Source organism: Salvelinus fontinalis, chromosome 9 (assembly GCF_029448725.1).
Source record: "Salvelinus fontinalis isolate EN_2023a chromosome 9, ASM2944872v1, whole genome shotgun sequence".
Classification (NCBI taxonomy): domain Eukaryota; kingdom Metazoa; phylum Chordata; class Actinopteri; order Salmoniformes; family Salmonidae; genus Salvelinus; species Salvelinus fontinalis.
In genome coordinates, this window is record NC_074673.1 from 24,541,301 (window position 1) to 24,561,397 (window position 20,097).

At 43.4% G+C, this 20,097-nt stretch overlaps 1 protein-coding gene and 1 pseudogene across 3 annotated transcripts in view; one reads left to right on the forward strand and one right to left on the reverse strand.

The window, feature by feature from the left end:
- LOC129861808 (DNA polymerase subunit gamma-1-like) overlaps positions 1 to 9,521 on the forward strand; it is a 22,044-nt pseudogene extending 12,523 nt beyond the window's left edge.
- Positions 9,104 to 20,097, reverse strand: part of fanci (FA complementation group I) — a 24,984-nt gene continuing 13,990 nt past the window's right edge. For all 3 annotated transcript variants that reach the window (XM_055933833.1, XM_055933830.1, XM_055933831.1), the window contains exons 27-38: positions 18,308 to 18,424; positions 18,163 to 18,214; positions 17,404 to 17,531; positions 17,065 to 17,130; positions 11,782 to 11,878; positions 11,411 to 11,595; positions 11,279 to 11,335; positions 11,114 to 11,173; positions 10,788 to 10,865; positions 10,593 to 10,688; positions 10,269 to 10,370; positions 9,104 to 9,939 (exon numbers count right to left, since the gene is read on the reverse strand). In XM_055933833.1, the coding sequence (XP_055789808.1) occupies positions 9,877 to 9,939; positions 10,269 to 10,370; positions 10,593 to 10,688; positions 10,788 to 10,865; positions 11,114 to 11,173; positions 11,279 to 11,335; positions 11,411 to 11,595; positions 11,782 to 11,878; positions 17,065 to 17,130; positions 17,404 to 17,531; positions 18,163 to 18,214; positions 18,308 to 18,424 (1,101 nt within the window). In that variant the 3' untranslated portion in view covers positions 9,104 to 9,876. The remainder of the gene's footprint in view (positions 9,940 to 10,268; positions 10,371 to 10,592; positions 10,689 to 10,787; positions 10,866 to 11,113; positions 11,174 to 11,278; positions 11,336 to 11,410; positions 11,596 to 11,781; positions 11,879 to 17,064; positions 17,131 to 17,403; positions 17,532 to 18,162; positions 18,215 to 18,307; positions 18,425 to 20,097) is intronic.

The following is a 20,097-nucleotide window of genomic DNA, read 5'->3' on the forward strand; positions in this document are numbered from 1 at the left end:
CACACCTTAACTAATCACCAAGCCCTCAATGACTTTGTCCAGGGCTACAATGAAATTGTGTACTTTGGGCAACACTGCTCTCTCTATGGTCCGCCGCGATACCAACTATTACCGCAATGATCTTTAGGGTTAATGATCTTTAGGGTTGAGTAACCGGGTGGTAGCCGCCTAGTGATGGCTATTTAACAGTCTGATGGTCTTGTGATAGAAGTTGTTTTTCAGCCTCTCGGTCCCACCTTTGGTGCACCTGTACTGACCTCACCTTCTGGATGATAGCGGGGAGAACAGGCCATGGCTCGAGTGGTTGATTTCCTTGATAAACTTTTTGGTGTTCCTGTGACATCAGGTGCTGTAGGTGTCCTGGAGGGCAGGCAGTGTGCTCCCGGTGATGCATTGGGCAGACCGCACCACCCTCTGGAGAGCCCTGCGATTCCTGGCGGTGCAGTTGCCGTACCAGGCGGTGATACAGCCCGCCTGGATGCTTTCAATTGTGTATCTGTAAAAGTTTGAGGGTCTTAGGGGCCAAACTGAATTTCTTCAGCCTCCTGAGGTTGAAGAGGCACTGTTGCACTCATAAATGCTTAACCTGTTGAGGACAGAGGGCGCTGTTTTCACTTTGGGGGAAAATCGTGCCCAATTTAAACGGCCCCGTACTCAATTTTTGCTCGTACAAAATGCATATTATTATTACTATTGGATAGAAAACACTCTCTAGTTTCTAAAACCGTTTGAATTATATCTGTGAGTAAAACAGAACTCATTTTGCAGCAAACTTCCTGAGAGGAAGTGGAAAATCTGAAATTGATGCTCTGTTCTAGGGCCTGCCTATAAATGTCCTTGATATTAATTAGTATACATGCACTTCATACGTCTTCCACTAGATGTCGACAGGCAGTGAGAGAAGAAATGGAGTGTATAACTTCATCTGGGGTCGAATAAAAGCTCTTGGCATGACGTGTCACCAGTTTCCTGTTTTCTGGAACGTGCGCGAAGGGACCTAGTATTGCCTTCTGAAAAGCTGTCGTTATAGACGATTAATATCTCCGGCTTTGATTTTATTTGATAAATGTGACAATATCATCGTAAAGTATGTTTTTTCAATATAGTTTTATTAGATTATTGAAATTTATTCGGGACGTTAGGCGTGTTGCGTTGTGTGCCTTTGTTCAGGAAGGAGAGCTTTGCGCTACTTTGCTAGCTTTCCGTGCTAATTGACTGGAGAAGAGGACATTCTAAAACCAAACAACGATTGTTCTGGACAAAGGACCCCTTGTACAACATTCTGATGGAAGATCATCAAAAGTAGGACCCATTTTATAATGCTATTTCATATATCTGTCGAACATGTGAAATAGTCGTTTGCGCCCAGATTTTGCGCACTCTCTCGCTATAACTAAGCTGGATGTCGTAATGAAGTTATTTTTAGAATTCTAACACGCCGATTGCATTAAGAACTAGTGTATCTATCATTTCCTATACAACATGTTTTTTCTAGTAACGTTTATGAATAGTTATTTGGTCAGAATAGTTGAGTGTCATAAAAATATCCGCACATTCTGGGAAAAATATGCTACGTTAGCACAATGTATAACCACTGATTTCAGCTCTAAATATGCACATGTTCGAACAAAACATAAGTGTATATATAACCTGATGTTATAGGACTGTCATCTGATGAAGGTTTATGAAGGTTAGTGAAAATTAATATCTTTTGCTTGTTTATTCGCTATCGCTAACGTGCCTATTGCTATCGCTAACGTGCCTTGATGAATGAATGCGGTAGTGTGGTAGGCTATTGTAGTAGCTGTAACGGCTTTCCTCCTCCTCTTCATCAGAAGAGGAGGAGCAGGGATTGAACCAATATGCAGCGGAGTTTGAAGACATATTTATTAAAGAAAACACGAACTCGACTATACACTAACAAAAACAAACAAACCGAAAACAGTCCCGTGTGGCGCAACGACATACACAGACACAGGAGACAACCACCCACAACGAACACTGTGAAAACACCTACCTAAATATGACTCTTAATTAGAGGAACGCCAAACACCTGCCTCTAATTAAGAGCCATACCAGGCAACCCATAAACCAACATAGAAACAGAAAACATAGAATGCCCACCCAAACTCACGTCCTGACCAACTAACACATACAACAAACTAACAGAAATAGGTCAGGAACGTGACAGTAGCTAATATAATGCTATATTGTGTTTTCGCTGTAAAACACTTAAAAAATCGGAAATATTGTCTGGATTCACAAGATGTTTGTCTTTAATTTGCTGTACACCATCGATTTTTCAGAAATGTTTTATGATGAGTATTTAGGTATTTGACGTTGGTGTCTGTAATTACTCTGGCTGTTTCGGTGCTATTTCTGATGGTAGCTGTGATGGTAGCTGCAATGTAAAACTGATTTATACCTCAAATATGCAAATTTTTCAAACAAAACATAGATTTATTGTATAACATGTTATAAGACTGTCATCTGATGAAGTTGTTTCTTGGTTAGTTTGGTTGGTTCTTGGTCAGTTAGGTTGGCTTTGTGCATGCTACCTGTGCTGTGAAAAATGTCTGTCCTTTTTTGTATTTGGTGGTGAGCTAACATAAATATATGTGGTGTTTTCGCTGTGAAACATTTTAAAAATCGGACATGTTGACCGGATTCACAAGATGTGTATCTTTCATTTGCTGTATTGGACTTGTTAATGTGTGAAAGTTAAATATTTCTCAAAAATATTTGTTGAATTTCGCGCTCTGCCTTTTCAGTTGAATGTGGGAGGAGTTCGCTAGCGGAACCCCGGTGCCAGACAGGTTTTAAGAGACTGTTTTGGCTACAGGATGAAAACGACAACAACGTGGGCAGCCCCTTCTCCAATGACTTTCTGTCCAAGATGGAGGACGGGACCCTGAGGGCACCAACGCCACCCGGGATTTGGAGATCAATAAGATCCCCTTCTGGAGGAACACTCAGAAAACACCTAGGCTCCACTGTATGTGGACCGTTGCATGTAAGAATGACTTCATAAATAGGAATTCAATTAACTTAATGGAGAAGACAATGGTTGAAGACATACTGCATTTACATAGCTAATCATCATGATCATACACAATAAAACATCTGAAAGGACTGATCCTACAGGGTTAAAGTACAGTTGTTATCATGTCTGTGTCCTGGCAGCTCCCAGAAGGTGGTGTGGCTGAGGAAAGGGGAGCTCCATCGCACTGTCAGCAGGCATGAGGAGGGGCAGTATGGCGCCATCTGCCCCAGGTCTTCACTGCGGGAACCGTCACCTGCAGGGCTGAGGAACCAACGTGGTTGACTGCCAGCAACACTCAGGTAAGAGAATAGAGAGAAAAAAATATGGGGGGGAAAGGGCGTAAGTGGACTGGACAATACAGATTTTTAATGGAACCACTGACATAGCCTTTGCGTGCTGTCTGTGCAGCGGGATCGAGTGGGCAGTGAGCTGAAGGCCATGGTACAGGGGCCCCCTGGGTACCACCTGGTGGGGATGGACGTGGACTGCCAGGAGCTGTGGATTGCTAACCGGGCTAGGAGAGGCCCACTTCGCTGGCATGCACAGTGAGACCTCACACCTGGCACTGATACTCAGCTTGATGCAGCATTCATTTTATGAGAATCATCAGAAATGTGAGTTTCTGACAACTTCCAAACAATGTTTATGCAAGCGCCCAAGAAAGTCGGCAATCTAATGGGGAACTCATGTTACAGAACATTCCCAGTCAGAATATTTAAGTGTCTGTTTGCATTTTGTCACAGATATATTTTTACACAACATACATCATGTTACAAAAGGTGGCATATATCTGAATACTTGAGAAATCCATTGACAATAATAAATGTAGCCAGTTACTGTATGTCCATGCTGCACAGTGTTTGGCTGGATGACCCTGCAGGGCAAGAAGAGCCAGGGCACTGACTTGTACAGCCGCACCGCCGACACGGTGGGCATCAGCCGCGAGCATGCCAAGGGCTTCAACTACAGGCACATCTACAGAGCCGGGCAGCCCTTTGCCAAGTGCCTGCAATTCAACCTCAGCCAGCCGTAGGCCACCAGCAACCCGGCAGATGTATGCCCTCATCAAGGGCCTAGGTAGGTACAGGAAGGATAGTGGTGGATCGGATTTAGTTAGTGATGACCCTCTGTGTCTGAAATGTCACGCTTGGAAATAAAATGTACCATTTCAGACGCAGACCTAGTGATCAAAGCGCTTCAGATTGTAAGGATGAGGGCGGGGGTAACTCACCTCATCCACTACCAGTGTGTAGTATCACAGAGGTGTACAGGACAGTTAAGATTATGGCAGTTCAGAGCTATACTGTGAAAGTCATAAAGTAATCTCTACTTGCTCTTTTGGAGGTGTAAGCTTGGATCTAAGCACTTTAAATGCATCTACACTGAACAAATATAAACGCAAGATGTTAAGTGTTGGTTTCATGAGCTGAAATAAAAGATCCCAGAAATGTTCCAATGCACAACTTATTTCACTCAATTTTGTGCACAAATTTGTTTACGTCCCTGTTAGTGAGCATTTCTCCTTTGCCAAGATAATCCATCCACCTGACGGGTGTGGCATATCAAGATGCTGATTAAACTGCATGATCATTACACAGGTGGACCTTGTGCTGGGGGCAAAGGTGTTGTCACACAATGGCACAGATGTCTCATTTTGAGGGAGCGTACAGTTGGCATGCTGACTACAGGAATGTCCACCAGCGCTGTTGCCAAATAATTTAATGTTCTGTACCATAAGCCGCCTCAAACGTCATTTTAGAACATTTGGCAGTATGTCCAACCGGCCACACAACCACAGACCATGTGTAACAGTATAGCTTCCGTCCCTCTCTCTGCCCCTACCTGGGCTCAAACCAGGGACCTTCTGCACACATAGACAACAGTCACCCTTGAAGCATCGTTACACATCGCTCCACAAAAGCCGCGGCTCTTGCAGAGCAAGGGGTACAACTACTTCAAGGTCTCAGAGCGAGTGACGTCACCGATTGAAACGCTATTAGCGCACACCCTGCTAACTAGTTAGCCATTTCACACTGGTTACATAAGCATGCCAAGAATTTCTGCAAAAACTACCATCTCTGGGAAGCTCCTCTGCGTGCTCTTCGTCCTCACCAGGGTCTTGATCTGACTGCATTTTGGCTTCGTAACCGACTTCAGTGAGTAAATGCTCACCTTCGATGGCCACTTTTTTTCTCCCCTTTTCTCACCAAATTTCGTGGTATCCAATCGCTAGTAATTACTATCTTGTCCCATCGCTACAACTCCCGTACGGGCTCGGGAGAGACGAAGGTCGAAAGCCATGCGTCCTCCGAAGCATAACCCAACCAAGCCGCACTGCTTCTTAACACAGCGCGCCTCCAACCCGGAAGCCAGCCGCACCAATGTGTCGGAGGAAACACCATGTACCTGGCCCCCTTGGTTAGCGCGCACTGCGCCCAGCCCACCACAGGAGTCGCTGGAGCACGATGAACAAGGATATCCCTACCGGCCAAACCCTCCCTAACCCGGACGACGCTAGCCCAATTGTGCGTCACCCCACGGACCTCCCGGTCGCGGCCGGCTGCGACAGAGCCTGGGCGCGAACCCAGAGACTCTGGTGGCGCAGCTAGCACTGCGATGCAGTGCCCTAGACCACTGCGCCACCCGGGAGGCCGTAGCTAGGTTTTTTAACCCATAGATTTTGTTGTAATGTTTGTCACTCAAATATCAAATGAATACACATTAGACATGACAAAATGTATATAATTGCAAGACAATGAGCTTTAAAACTGTAAAATGTTCTCTGCACCGCATGACAAAATGTGTAGAATTGCAGGAAATAAGCTTTAAACCTGCTAAAGCCTGCTAACCTACCTGCTAACCTACCAAGAAGAGGGATGTGAACAGTTTCTGTCATGAACAGTGCTTGTGCCATAGTAATACATGTGGTGTGTGCATGGGGGGTGCGGGATGTTCCCTAATGCTGGAAGGGGAGCCTGAGTGAAAAAGTTTGGGAACCCCTGATAAGACTTTATTACCCCCTTGGGGAAATGTGCTTTGCTGCTTTGTGCATACATAAAAACACATAATCAAAGGACATACAGACAAATACAGGAAGAAAAAGTGAAATTCATGAGTGATCGATGATCATCATTATCAGGTTCCTTCAGTTCTGCAAAAAAACAAAGGTATAGTGGTTAGAGATACTACATGACCAAAAGTATATGTGGACACCTGCTCATCGAACATCTCATTCCAAAATCATGGGCATTAATATGGAGTTGGTCCCCCCTTTGCTGCTATAACAGCCTCCACTCTTCTGGGAAGGCATTTCACTAGATGTTGGAACATTGCTGCGGGGACTTGCTTCCATTCAGCCACTAGCATTAGTGAGGTCGGGCACTGATGTTAGCTGTTTAGGCCTGGCTCGTAGTCAGTGTTCTAATTCATCCCAAAGGTGTTCGATGGGGATGAGGTCATGGCTCTATGCAGGCCAGTCAAGTTCTTCCACACCGATCTCGACAAACGATTTCTGTATGGACCTTGCTTTGTGCACGGGGGCATTGTCATGCTGAAACAACTTTTGTTGCCACAAAGTTGGAAGCACAGAATCGTCTAGAATGTCATTTGAAGAAATTTGAAATTTGACAAACTGACTTGTTGGAAAGGTGGCATACTATGACGGTGTCACGTTGAAAGACAATCAATCAAATGTATTTATAAAGCCTTTTTTGCATCCGCTGATGTCACAAAGTGCTATACAGAAACCCAGCCTAAAACCCCAAACAGCAAGCAATGCAGATGTAGAAGCACGGTGGCTAGGAAAAACTCCCTAGAAAGGCAGGAACATAGGAAGAAACCTAGAGAGGAACCAGGCTCTGAGGGGTGGCCAGTCCTCTTCTGGCTGTGCCAGGTGGAGACTAATGGTACATGGCCAAGATGTTCAAATGTTCATAGATGACCGGCAGGGTCAAATAATAATAATCACAGTGGTTGTAGAGGGTGCAACAGGTCAGCACCTCAGGAGTAAATGTTAGTTTCATTCAGAGTTAGAGACAGCAGGTGCGGTACAGAGAGTCGAAAACAGCAGGTCCGGGACAAGGTAGCTGTAGCCATTCTACTGCCAATGTTTGTCTTTGGAGATTGCATGGCTGTGTGCTCAATTTTATACACCTGTCAGCAACGGGTGTGACTGAAATAGCCGAATCCACTAATTTGAAGGGGTGTCCACATACTTTTGGTGATGTAGTGTATTTTTGAACCGGGCAATAATGTCAGCTTTATATGAACTGAAGTCCTTCACAAACACTGACTCTGAATTCCAAATCAACCCACTAGCCCTTCCCCCCTAGATACCCCTGTAGATCTGGCTAGGAACACACATTTTCACATTCTATCTCACCCACTCATTATTTGGGTGTGCAGTTCTATCAGAAGATGAAGTGGGAGGTGGCAGGCCAGTGTTTGTGGTCTGGAGGTACGTTCAACAAGCTGGAGAACATCGCCCACCCAGCTCAGCCGGCCACCCCTGTCCCGGGCTGCAGGATCAGCAGAGCACTGGAGCCTCAGACCGTGAAGGATGAGGTCTGGAGAACTTATGCAAAACACAATCATAAAAGTACATAAAATGCACATAATTATAACACACACACGTAACACACTCAATCATAAGACAGACTGTCTGACACTCAAACACACACTTGTTGTAGATGAAGAGATTAACGTGTGTGTGTGTCAGTTCATCACCAGCAGGGTGAACTGGGTGGTACAGAGCTCGGTGGTGGACTACCCCCACTCTTATGCTGATGGCTGTACGCTGACTGATGGAGGAGCATGACATTGACGGATGCTTCTGTATTAGTATTCATAATGAGGTGCGCTACCTGGTCCGCAGTGAAGACCGCTACTGTGCAGCACTGGCTCTGCAGATCACCAACCTGCTCACACGGTCAGTAGTACTGCCCTAGCTCATACACTGTCTCCTGCTGACCTCTTGCCAGGTCACCCTAGCAAAAGATCTAACATCAATGGTCGTTTCGGGCTAAATAATACATAAATGATCATGTGGTCATTTAAATGGTTGGGATGTAGCTAATTGTAAGTTAAAATTGAAAGTATTGTTATTCATAGCCCGTGAATTACTCATTTTACATAATGTCTCAAACATCTGTTCAATAAGCTGCTTATGTGTTCGTCCATCTTTTATCGTTGTGCTTTAAGTTTGTTTGCCCATGCGCTGAGTATGCAGGGCATGCCCCAGTCATTGGCTTTCTTCAGTGCCGTGGACATTGACCAGTGTCTGAGTAAGGAGGTGACCATGGACTGTGTGACTCCCTCCAACCCCACAGGGCTGGAGTGCAGATATTGCCTACCATAGGGTGTCATGTATATCATCATTGTACTTCATTCTTTAAAGTCTTTGCGTTGCAATATTGTAGGGTGAATGTGATGGAAAACAGATCTATACTTAACATAAAATATAAACTCAACATGGAACAATTTCAACTATTTTACTGAGTTAGTTCATATAAGGATTGACATCGGTCAATTGAAATAAATGAATTAGGCCCTAATCTATGGACTTCGCATGACTGGGAAGGGGCACAGCCCCACCCACTGGGGAGCCAGACCCAGCCAATCAGAATGAGTTTTTCCTCACAAAAGTGCTTTATTACAGAAATAATCAGTTTTATCAGCTGTCCGGGTGGATGGTCTCAGACGATCCCTAAGGTGAAGAAGCTGGATGTGGGGGTCCCCGATTGGCGTGGTTACATGTGATCGGCGAATTCTTTAAAATTACATAGGAGGCACCTTGTGATAAAGAAATTAACGTTAAATTCTCCGGCAACAGCTCTCTGGTGGACATTCCTGCAGGCAACATGGCAATTGCACGCTCCCTGTAAACTTGAGACATCTGTGGCATTGTTGTGACAAAACTGCACATTTTAGAGTGGCCTGTTATTGTCCCCAGCATATAGTGCACCTTTGTAATGATCATGCTGTTTAATCAGCTTCTTGATATGCCACACCTGTAAGGAGGATGGATTATCTTGGCAAAAGAGAAATGCTCACCAACAGATGTAAACAAATTTATGCACTTTTAATTCAGTATATAAAGTTGTTTGTTGCTTTTACAAACCATGTTACCTCAAACTGTATACAGCAGCTTTGGCTGTTCAAAACACTAGAAAAAAACACCGATACCAGATGGAAGTAGTGTTGACTGGCAGTGAACACACAAATGGGCAACAAAAAAAGATTGTAAAGTAACAAACATGTTTTACATAGTGGCATTTTTACTGTAAATTAATAAATACAGCAGAAATGCTCTTGCATGCTCTCAATCTGCTTTTAACAAATGATCATAATGCAAAACATCGTTTATCTCTCTGTACAGTATGTATACCTAGAATAACAACACATTGACTCTTCACAGGTGAGGCCCTGGACATATACCAAATCAGACATCCCCAAAGGCTCTCTGGGAAAAGGGAAATAACAGGGTGAACCGAGCAGTCCTCTATGATGTAGCTAGTGCAGCCAGAGGCTTCATGGGATAGATACACAGGTCCTCCAGAGCTGCCCCAACCCAGGCACTGAGTCATCAAACCAATGACGCAATAGGAACTACTGGTTCTATGCAGGTTCATGATGAGGCACTAAATAGAAGTGCCAATAAGAAACACAAATGTTTGTTTTCTGTTGCAAAACATTTTGCTACGGTGTGGCCTAATGAGCACAACCCAACTCAGCAGATCATCAGAATGCATCCGGATGAATGGGGGCAACTCCAGACTGGTTAAGAGAGGAGTGTACTGAGAGGTTTAGAAGGGCCAGGGTATTATTGATTTCCATTACTGCTTCTTCCTCTTCTTCTTGGGCTCCTGGCTCTGCTCTGGCTCCTGGGAGGCTATGGTCTAAAGGGAGAGGAGAGACAAACCAGAACTTACACATGTATCCTCTTCAAAACGCACTTGGATATGTGGTGTCAGACACTGACGAAATGAATGACTTCAGCTCAGACCATTGGGTTTGGGAAAGACACAAAAACGATCCATGGAGTTCAAACTTTTGAATGTGGGCGATAGCAGTAGATGTGAGGAATGCGGGAGTATGGACAGGACTAATTAAGCATTAGTGAATTTGGTGTGACAAGTCATGATGGAGCTGAGTGAATAGGAGACAATCAAAGTTTTAGACCGCCTTCATCTATACAGTATGTGTCAGTGGTATGGTTGATGCTCACTTGCTGACTGTTGTCGTGCTCCTGCAGCGCTGCCTCCAGAGTGGCTGCGTTGATGCGGAAATCTCTGGACGTGCTCAGTTTCATGTACTGCATCAGGTTCACCTACACAACAATAACACCCAGACACCTGTTTCTCACTGTAGTTACAATAATGCAGTGCTTTGGTTAGTTCTGGAGATTGGTCTGTTACTGAGAAGTGCCCATACGCCTCTATATCTTCTATTGTGTCCTCCATTCCAGATCTGGATTTGACTGGTTACAAGCAGCTATACTCATCAATTCAATGTGAGACAATCTCCCATCCCAAACCACTCCCTTACATACCTTTGATTTCTTGGAGAGGGTGATGAGGTATTTCTCGTACTGTTCTATACTGTAGATCAGGTTGGGAATGGCCTTGGTCTCACGTAGGAGTTTGGCCTTGAGAATGGGATAACAGCACACATAGCTTTAGTTAGACCAAGGCTCCGAAGATCAGTTGAAGTGGTTGTAAATAAAAGGTCTAACATAAATTCTTACTGATGCTGTAGCTGTGGCCTCCCCCTCCTTTTTCTTCTTCTTTTTATCATCTGCACTTCCACCGGCCAGCTCACCACTCTGCAGGAAAACACACATCTCAAAGGTCATAACAACAAAGGCCTCCTAGCTAGAGGACAGTGTCAACAAGAAAGGTTTTATTAGCATTTGCACTGGGTGAAAGTCTATCCCTTGCTGAAAAAAACAGGTGCAGACACTTAGTAAATCTGTCCCATACTGTCAAACGTCGAGGACAGAAGCAAACGATGCCACCTGCTGGCAGACAATGGCTGATGGGGAGGCTAGATTACATCAACACGAGGCTATACCTGCACGTAGGTGATGAAGGAGTAGCACTGTGGAGTCAGGTGAGAGCCGGACAGCTTGACCTGGAAATACAGGGGTATTAGGGATTTTAGTGGACACACGCACACCTGGGGCTCATATGACAGGTAAAACAGTAAATGTACATTGGGACAATGCTGCAGACTCACCAGCTTCTCCACGCGTGCTGGGAGCAGGCCCTGTTGGCCTGAGCACAGTTGGATATACTGCAAAGGAAAAGATAAGTGGGTAATTAATTTTAGAGGGAAAATAGTAGGTAGGTATAGTGAAGTCAGACTTACATATTTGACCAGATTGGTGAGGATGGTGTATGTACGGCTCAGCTCTCCCAGCAGTGTGTTGGTGCAGACCCCAGATGGCAGGGCGGTCTGGACCAGCTCGTTCAGGGCCGTCAGGAGAGTCCCCAGCTGCAGCGTCAGCGCCTTCTCCACTGGGTCCTGCTGGCCTGCAGCCTGGGTGGCATCACCTGGAAACACACACATGAAGATGAAGGACAAAGATGGTGCATGTGTGTGTGTGTGCAGACAGAACAGGGATGGACAGAAAGACAGACTAGGGCAACTACCACATTCACACACAGGTTACACATATCCTCTCCCCTGCTACTCATCCTTCCCAGTTGAGGACTAGTCATGCTGTGTGTGTACCGTACCAGAGCTGAGCCTGTCAGGGACCAACTGGCCTTTCTTCTTGGTGATCAGCCAGTCCACCTCATCCAATATTTTCCCCACCTGAGACAGCACCAGGAGCTGAAAGAAGAGAAATAGGACATTAAAGGTTAAGTAAGAATTTTGTCCACTAATGTACCAAAATGTCTATTTTACAGTGGATTCGGAAAGTATTCAGACCCCTTCACCTTTTCCACATTGTTACGTTACAGCTTAAAATGGCTCAAATACAATTTTCTTCATCAATCTACACACAATACCCCATAATGACAAAGCAAATACTTTAATATATTTTTTTATAGATTTCAGAAAATGTATTAATAAAAAACAGATACCTTATTTACATAAGTATTCAGACCCTTTGCTTTGAGACTCGAAATTGAGCTCAGATGCATCCTGTTTCCATTGATCATCCTTGAGATGTTTCTACAACTTGATTGGAGTTCACCTTTGTTAAAGTCAACTGATTGGACATGATTTGGAAAGGCACACACTTGTCTTTATAAGGTCCCACAGTTGTCAGAGCAAAAAGCAAACATGAGGTCAAAGGAATTGTCCGTAGAGCTCCGAGACAGGATTGTGCTGAGGCATAGATCTGGGGAAGGGTATCAAAAAATGTCTGCGGCATTGAAGGTCCCCAAGAAAACAGTGACCTCCATCATTCTTAAATGGAAGAAGTTTGAAACAACCAAGACTCTATCTAGCGCTGGCTGCCCGGCCAAACTGAGAAATTGGGGGAGAAGGGCCTTGGTTGTTAACTCGAAATGACACAACGACAAGGTTCCAGTTTAACAAAGTTTACTATACTATATGAACACACTACAAGTAGCCATTACACTCAAGGCCAGGTCCATCAACGACTAGACTTCCTGCGCAGGCGCACTCTTGACTGAGTGATAGCCCCGTAATAACAGAAGTATAGGGATACTTAAAACATGAACTTAAAAATCTCCCCCTTTTCTTTAAAGACAAATAAAACATCAACAACATAATTAAATGTCCACGTATTATTCAAGATCCCCATTACAAATGGGTTGTGTGACATTTTTTATTTGTATTACTCAAGCTGCCACTTTCCATTACTGAGAGCCTGTAGGAGCGCGAGCCTGTAGGAGCACAAGACCGGATGCTCCTTTTTTAGTCAGACAGTCAGCAAGCTTTTCCTTTGTGGTTGACCACAGAATTCTCTGTGCTTGAATAAGTTCCTTGATGCTGCTAATCTCAAAGTCTTTTCTCTGACAGACTTGGTTGACTTCACAGCATCAACTAATGAGTAGTTGACAGTGACACAAACTACAGGTAGAAAGTGCCGTTTTGTCCCACCAGTGTTAACCTAGCGAAACATCACTGAAGACAACTAGTTTCAAAGAGTCATCTTTTCCAACATGCTGAAACTTTAAAGTCACTTTTTGTGATTTCAGTTTACGAACAACTTTGTTTGCCTCATGAATGGTTTGTACAGTGGCGTGTTTTGTGTTAGATGCCAAGTTGCAACCATCAAACCAGGTCTACTCTGTCTCGCAGCCCATAAAATTTGTCCTATCTTTGACCTCAATTGACCAGCTTCAATTCCACAGAGGGGAATTCCTTTGTACGGCTCTTGAAGAATCCATGTGGATAGGTTGAAGATTCTTGATATAGCTCTCCTGTTGCATCAGTATTTTTCCATCAACTGTAATAAACTCTATGCCAACATAACAAAAATAATCATGCTCCTCACGGCCAACCTAGAAAACAGCTTTGAGGTGTGGAATCACAGTTGAAGCAAAGGTCTGTGAGCCACCCCAGATAAATTCATCAACATGACAGGCAAGTACTCCAGTCACATTGCAGTCTTGATCAAGCCAATAGAAGACTGCAGGATCCACTTGTGACATTTTTCCACCTGTATTCAGCATTGTTGCCTTGACTTTGTTGTACCAGTAGTGATCCATCTGCCAGTCCATACGCACACTTCTTTAGTTTCCACAGAGTTCCTTCGCTTTTAGCTTCAGGCGGAGGTCGGATGTGAATGTCCCTTGACAGCTCTGTTCCCTGCAAAAATCCAGATTTGATGTCTATGGAATTAAGTTTCCATTTTTTCTGGCAGATCACTGACATCAGCAATCTGAGTGACTCTGAGGCGCATGTCGGTGAGTCTTTTGGGAGTTCTTTAGCAGCCAGCTCCTCAAAACCTCTAGCCACTAGACGTGCTTTGGGCACTATTCCAGTTAAGGCTTCTTTAAGGGTACACACCCACCTTGTTGAGACGCACTTTTGGCCAATGTCTTTGACTTCCTCAAACACTCCATTTTTCCTCCAATTACTGAGGTCATCTAGCTTAGCTGAGTCAAATGACACGTCCTTTGTTTCAAGTACATCATCATTTTGAATGTCATTCGGTTTTTCTCGATTTTCTATTGGTTCAATTCTGATATTATCTACAAGTGGCAGGTCAGCTGACCCTGTTGTACCAGAAAGTGTAGCTGGTTCAGAGTACTGCAAGTTGTACCAGCTCTTGTGTTTTGCTTTTCCTGCTCGTCCAATGACGGTTGTTGTATGTGGAATACCACTTTCTCTGTCCGTGTATTTAACATTTTGTCCAGTTTTCAGATTGGAACAACCATGTTCTCTTAACACATGTGGCTGTTGAATGTTTTCCTAATTTGAACGCTCAACAGTATTACCTGTGGCATGGTTGAAGGTCTCTACTCCATTTCCTGTGTCAGTTTCGGTGTCCATATCATTGGATGCGACATCTGGTAGGTTTGTGTCTGTTACTGGGTCCTTTTTGTCATTTTCATTAGGAGACTGATTCTCAGCAACAGCCCCTCTATCTTGTTGATCATTTACTTTCCGCAATCTTGAGTGATGCACCCTGACAGTCATGCCTCCGTGCCTCACAAATATCACCACACCATCTTGACCAATGACTACTCCCGGTCCTTTCCACTCTTGACAGTCAACTCGTTTGTAGTACACTTTGTTTCCAGTTTCGTACTTCTCATCATCATTATTCCCTGAACTGCTGAGTAACTTCTGAAGTCTGTCAACTGTATCATGTCCAAACTGTTTGTAAAGCTTTAACAATACTTTGTGTTTTTCTTTAGTGCTCATGTTCTCTGTGTCATTCAGAATCTCATTTTTGCATGGACTCTGTGTGATGTCTTTGTCTAAAATGTTTACACAATAGTGGCCTGAGGTAGTAAGTTCAAGAGTCACTGGTTGTTTAAACATCACTGCCTGGTCATTTTTTATGTCTAGTACAGCCCCTGCCTTCTTGAGGGAAGCTTTGCTTAATAGTAAGGGGATATCTGTAGGGACCACCTCTGTTTCAATGTGACACTTAGTCTGACCAATTTTATCTTAACTCTCTTGGTAGAATGGACAATTCTCCCATCTCCAAATTTGAAAGCTCTGTTGCTTGGTGTGTCAATCATATTTTGTACTTCTTTCATATTTAGTTCACTGACATAGCTATCAAGCCATTTTGCACCACACACTGTCCGTGTACATGCAGTATCAATCACAGCAGATCCTAAGGATTCAACTATAAAAATCTCAGTATCAAAAGCAGATTCATTTGAAAACAGTGTAATGTTACACTGCTCTATCTCTGTGTTTACATTTTCCTCTGTTAGTTTAACTTGTTCATTTTTATGAGGACAGTCTTTAACCCAATGGTAAGTGCTTTGACAAATTGTACATTTTGATCTCCTTCCATATGTGTCCAGTGGATTTGTGCCGGGAAATGGCGCCCTCTTCTGGTTGTCTTGAGAACGTGACTTGTTGGCGCCTCTTCTGTGCTGCTCAGTGTAATATGCTGCGTCACTCACTTGCATTCCATCTGTTATTGGCGCGACAGACGTCTTCTCACCAAATATTATTTTTAGTGTCGAATTCATAGATGCAAAAGTCAGCACAGTACAAGCAGTCAAAGCCAACTGTTTCTCCCTACCATCTAGACAGGCAGTGTCTAACAACTTGAACCCTAACACTGCATCTGGGAGAACCATGTCGTACTTGCGCATCCTATTGTACCTCTGTTCGAAATCAATGATGTAGTCCGTCATTGCAACCAAAATATCTCTCGTAGCACTGTCAAAGTTTGAATATGCCTCGTAGGCCCGTTCTTTCTCTTCTTTGAGAAATACAGAATCCAGTGCTGTGATCAAAGTTCCCATACCGTCATCCTTGTTCAAATCCTCAACGGATATTTCCAGTGCTGTATCTCTCGCTCTTCCCTCGAGCGATAATACCACCGCAAGTGCTTGCTTTTTCACGTCCAGATTAGCAACGTGTGTCCAGATTCCCAGTTCATTTTTCCAACTTTCGTACGACCTCTTCTCGTCGAAGCGAGGTGGCACATTGTAGTTAGAAACCATCCTCTGCTACCAATGTTAACTCGAAATGACAAGGTTCCAGTTTAACAAAGTTTACTATACTATATGAACACACTACAAGTAGCCATTACACTCAAGGCCAGGTCCATCAACGACTAGACTTCCTGCGCATCCGCACTCTTGACTGAGTGATAGCCCCGTAATAACAGAAATATAGGGATACTTAAAACATATACTTAACATTGGTCAGGGGGGTGACCAAGAACCCAAAGTTGCGTCAACAAAGTACTGAGGAAAGGGTCTGAATACTTACGTAAATGTGATATTGCCGTTTATGTTTAATACATTTGCACAAATTTCTAAAAACCTGTTTTTTGCGTTGTCGTTATGGGGTATTGTGGGTAGATTGATGTGGAAAAAAACGATTTAATCAATTTTAGAATAAGGCTGTAACATAACAAAATGTGGAAAAAGTCAAGGGGTCTGAATACTTTCTGAATGCACTGTATATAAATAGTTACAGATTAGTGAAGGCCATCATGTAGTTATTTTGTTAAATACTTTCCCCTATTAACTGAAATCGAACTTTTTCAAATCCATTTTAGCTGTCGCGCTAGGTGTTTGGTCCGAACAGATTCACAAATCATGGGAATTTGTCACGCAATGCAGACCCTCCGAGGGCCCTGTTCCCTCCATGGCTAAAGGCAGTGTAAGAAACATGCCAAGGTAAGTCTTGTAGATCTTGAAGGATGGGATAGGTATAATCTGTCTAAAATCCTGCCGAGTATTCCAAAAGCTAAATGGACAATGGACATAACTGTGAAGTTAACACAAAGAATTTACTTTTAGATCTACAGGTGCCTAGGGGTAAGGGTCAATTAGGCAGGAAGGGTGAGACACAATAACACTTTGCATTTAAAAGGCAGGTAGGTAAGCGCCACTCACTGTTGTCGGCGCAGCGGTCTTCATGTTGACGATGGCAAAGTGAGACTGCTTCTCCACTTCCAAATCCTGTTATTGTATAATTAAACCACAACAGTATGGCTACAGTAAAACAGGATTGGGGTCAATTCCACTTCAATTCAGGAAGAAATTGAATTTCAGTTTAATTCCTGAATTAACGGAATTGAAATTGACACCGACCCTGTAGTAAGGCTAAAACAGCGTTGACATTTTTTCTCTGATCATAATGATTTATTGTTTTGGGTCAAATACTATGACCATCTGAAGGCTGTTGTCAGTGAGATTTCCTGGTGATACAGTGCGGTCTGTAGCAGTCGGTACCTGGTCGATGTCTCCCAGCTGACTGTGTATGTCTTGACAAAGCTCCCACAACAGAGTGACGGGACTCTTGTAGAGCACGTGCAGACTGAAGAGCAGGGAGAGCAGGCCTTTACTGAACGCTACGTCCTCTGAAGGGAGGGAGGAAAAGAAAGCCGGAGAGAGGGAGTGAGTGAGCGAGCGAAAGATTGAGGGAGGGAGTAAGAGAAAAAAGAGGGAGGGAGTGAATGAGGAAAAGAAAGGAAAAAGAGACATAACCACTACCCGTTCTATTAAATGCAGAACTCCTAGCAGCATTAATGCCAAACTGATTCTTAGGAACAAAAGCTCTTGCGTATGTTGTGACAGAATTCAAATGGCTCCATTGTGTCAGTTCAGACCTATTCAATCTGCAGTGTTTTAAAATCAATTAATTGAATTTTTATCAAAATTGCAATATTGATGTGCAATATCTCATGCCATGAGAGTAACATTCTAACTTAATAAGGGTCCCCTAGGAAACTCTGACCAACACTTTCGTTCCTACAACGTCTACTGTACCTGGCCTTTTCATTAGTTGTAATGCCAAACAACACCAACCATAGAATCGGAATACATATTTTATTTCTATGGTTCCAACAATTCACCAAAGGGTTTTAAATCTAAATCACAATAGTTGGTAAAAATAAATAAAAGCAATTTGATTATTTGCCCATATCATGCAGCCTTGGGCCTAGGGTTCAAAACGGCAACACTTTATCTTGACTGTTGCCATTTACTCACCAAAGCTGGTCTCCTTGCAGATTTTCACTGTCCAGGTGATCATTTGAACAAACTGGGAGAGAGAGAGGGGAGAGTGAGCAGGAGGCCTAGCCCACTCATCCGAGTCCTCACTGGCTCTATGAAGTGCACTTGGGAGGGTGCCTACCTGCTGGGAGGAGGGTTCTAGCTGGCGTGAGAGCACACTCAGGATGTTTACAAGGAGCTGAGCCTCCTTGCTGTTGAAGTCCTCCTCCCCTCCACTCAGCTGGGTAAACAGTGACCTCTGTGGATGTACAGGGCAACAGTGTTAATTTTGGCACTTTTCTTTTAGATTTAGCCTCGTCTTAATCATTTTTGTAAATACCTATTCATTTTAGTCACATCACATTTTGTATTGCCTCTGTATTGTCTCTGTATTGTAATCACTGACTTCCATGTGGACAAACATACAGTACCAGTCAAAAGTTTGGACACCTACTCATTCAAGGTTTTTTCTTTATTTGTACTATTTTCTACATTGTAGAATAATAGTGAAGACATCAAAACTATGAAATAACACATGAAATCATGTAGTAACCAAAAAAAAGTGTTAAATCAAGATATATTTTATATTTAACATTCTTAAAAGTAGCCACTCTTTGCCTTGATGACAGCTTTGCACAATCTTGGCATTCTCTCAATCAGCTTCACCTGGAATGCTTTTCCAAAAGTCTTGAAGGAGATCCTACATATGCTGAGCACTTGTTGGCTGCTTTTCCTTCACTGCGGTCCAACTCATCCCAAACCATCTCAATTGGGTTGAGGTTGGTTGATTGTGGAGGCCAGCTCATCTGATGCAACACTCCATCACTCTCCTTCTTGGTCAAATTGACCTTACACAGTGTGGAGGTGTTGGTTCATTGTCCTGTTGAAAAACAAATGATAGTGCAAACCAGATTGGATGGAGTATCGCTGCAAAATGCTGTGGCAGCCATGCTGGTTAAGTATGCCTTGAAATCTAAATAAATCAGTGTCACCAGCCAAACACCCCATCACACTACCTTCTCTAAGCTTCATTGTGGGAACCACATGCGGAGATCATCCGTTCACCTACTCAGCGTTTCACAAAGACACGGGGGTTGTAACCAAAAATCTCAAATTTGGACTCATCAGAACAAAGGACAGATTTCCACCGGTCTAATGTCCATTGCTCGTGTTTCTTGGCCCAAGGAAGTCTCTTCTTCTTATTGGTGTCCTTTAGTAGTGGTTTCTTTGCAGCAGTTCGACCATGAAGGCCTGAATTATACAGTGTCCTCTGAATAAATAATGTTGAGATTACTTGAACTCTGTGAAGCATTTATTTGGGCTGCAATTTCTGAGGCTGGTAACTCTAATGGTGGTCCTCATGGCGATCCTCATGAGAGTCAGTTTCATCATAGTGCTTAATGGTTTTTGTGACTGCACTTGAAGAAACTTTGACTAACCTTCTTGTCTTAAAGTAATGGACTGTCGTTTCTCTTTTCTTATTTGAGCTGTTCTTGCCATAATATGGACTTGGCCGTTTACCAAATAGGGCTATCTTCTGTATACCACCCCTACCTTGTCACAACACAACTGATTGGCTCCACAAATTAACTTTTAACAAGGCACACCTGTTAATTTAAATGCATTCCAGGTGACTACCTCATGAAGCTGGTTGACAGAATGCCAAGAGTTTGCAAAGCTGTCATCAAGGCAAAAGGTGGCTACTTTTTAGCTACTTTTTTGGTTACTACATTATTCCATATGTGTAATTTCATAGTTTTGATGTATTCACTATTATCCTACAATGTAGAAAATAGTACAAATAAAGAAAAACCCTGGAATGAATAAGTGTGTCCAAACCTTTGACTGGTACTGTACATACCCTTGTCCTACCAACATATTTCTATGCATTACATCATATTCTCTTCCCAACATCAGAAATATTACAAAAAT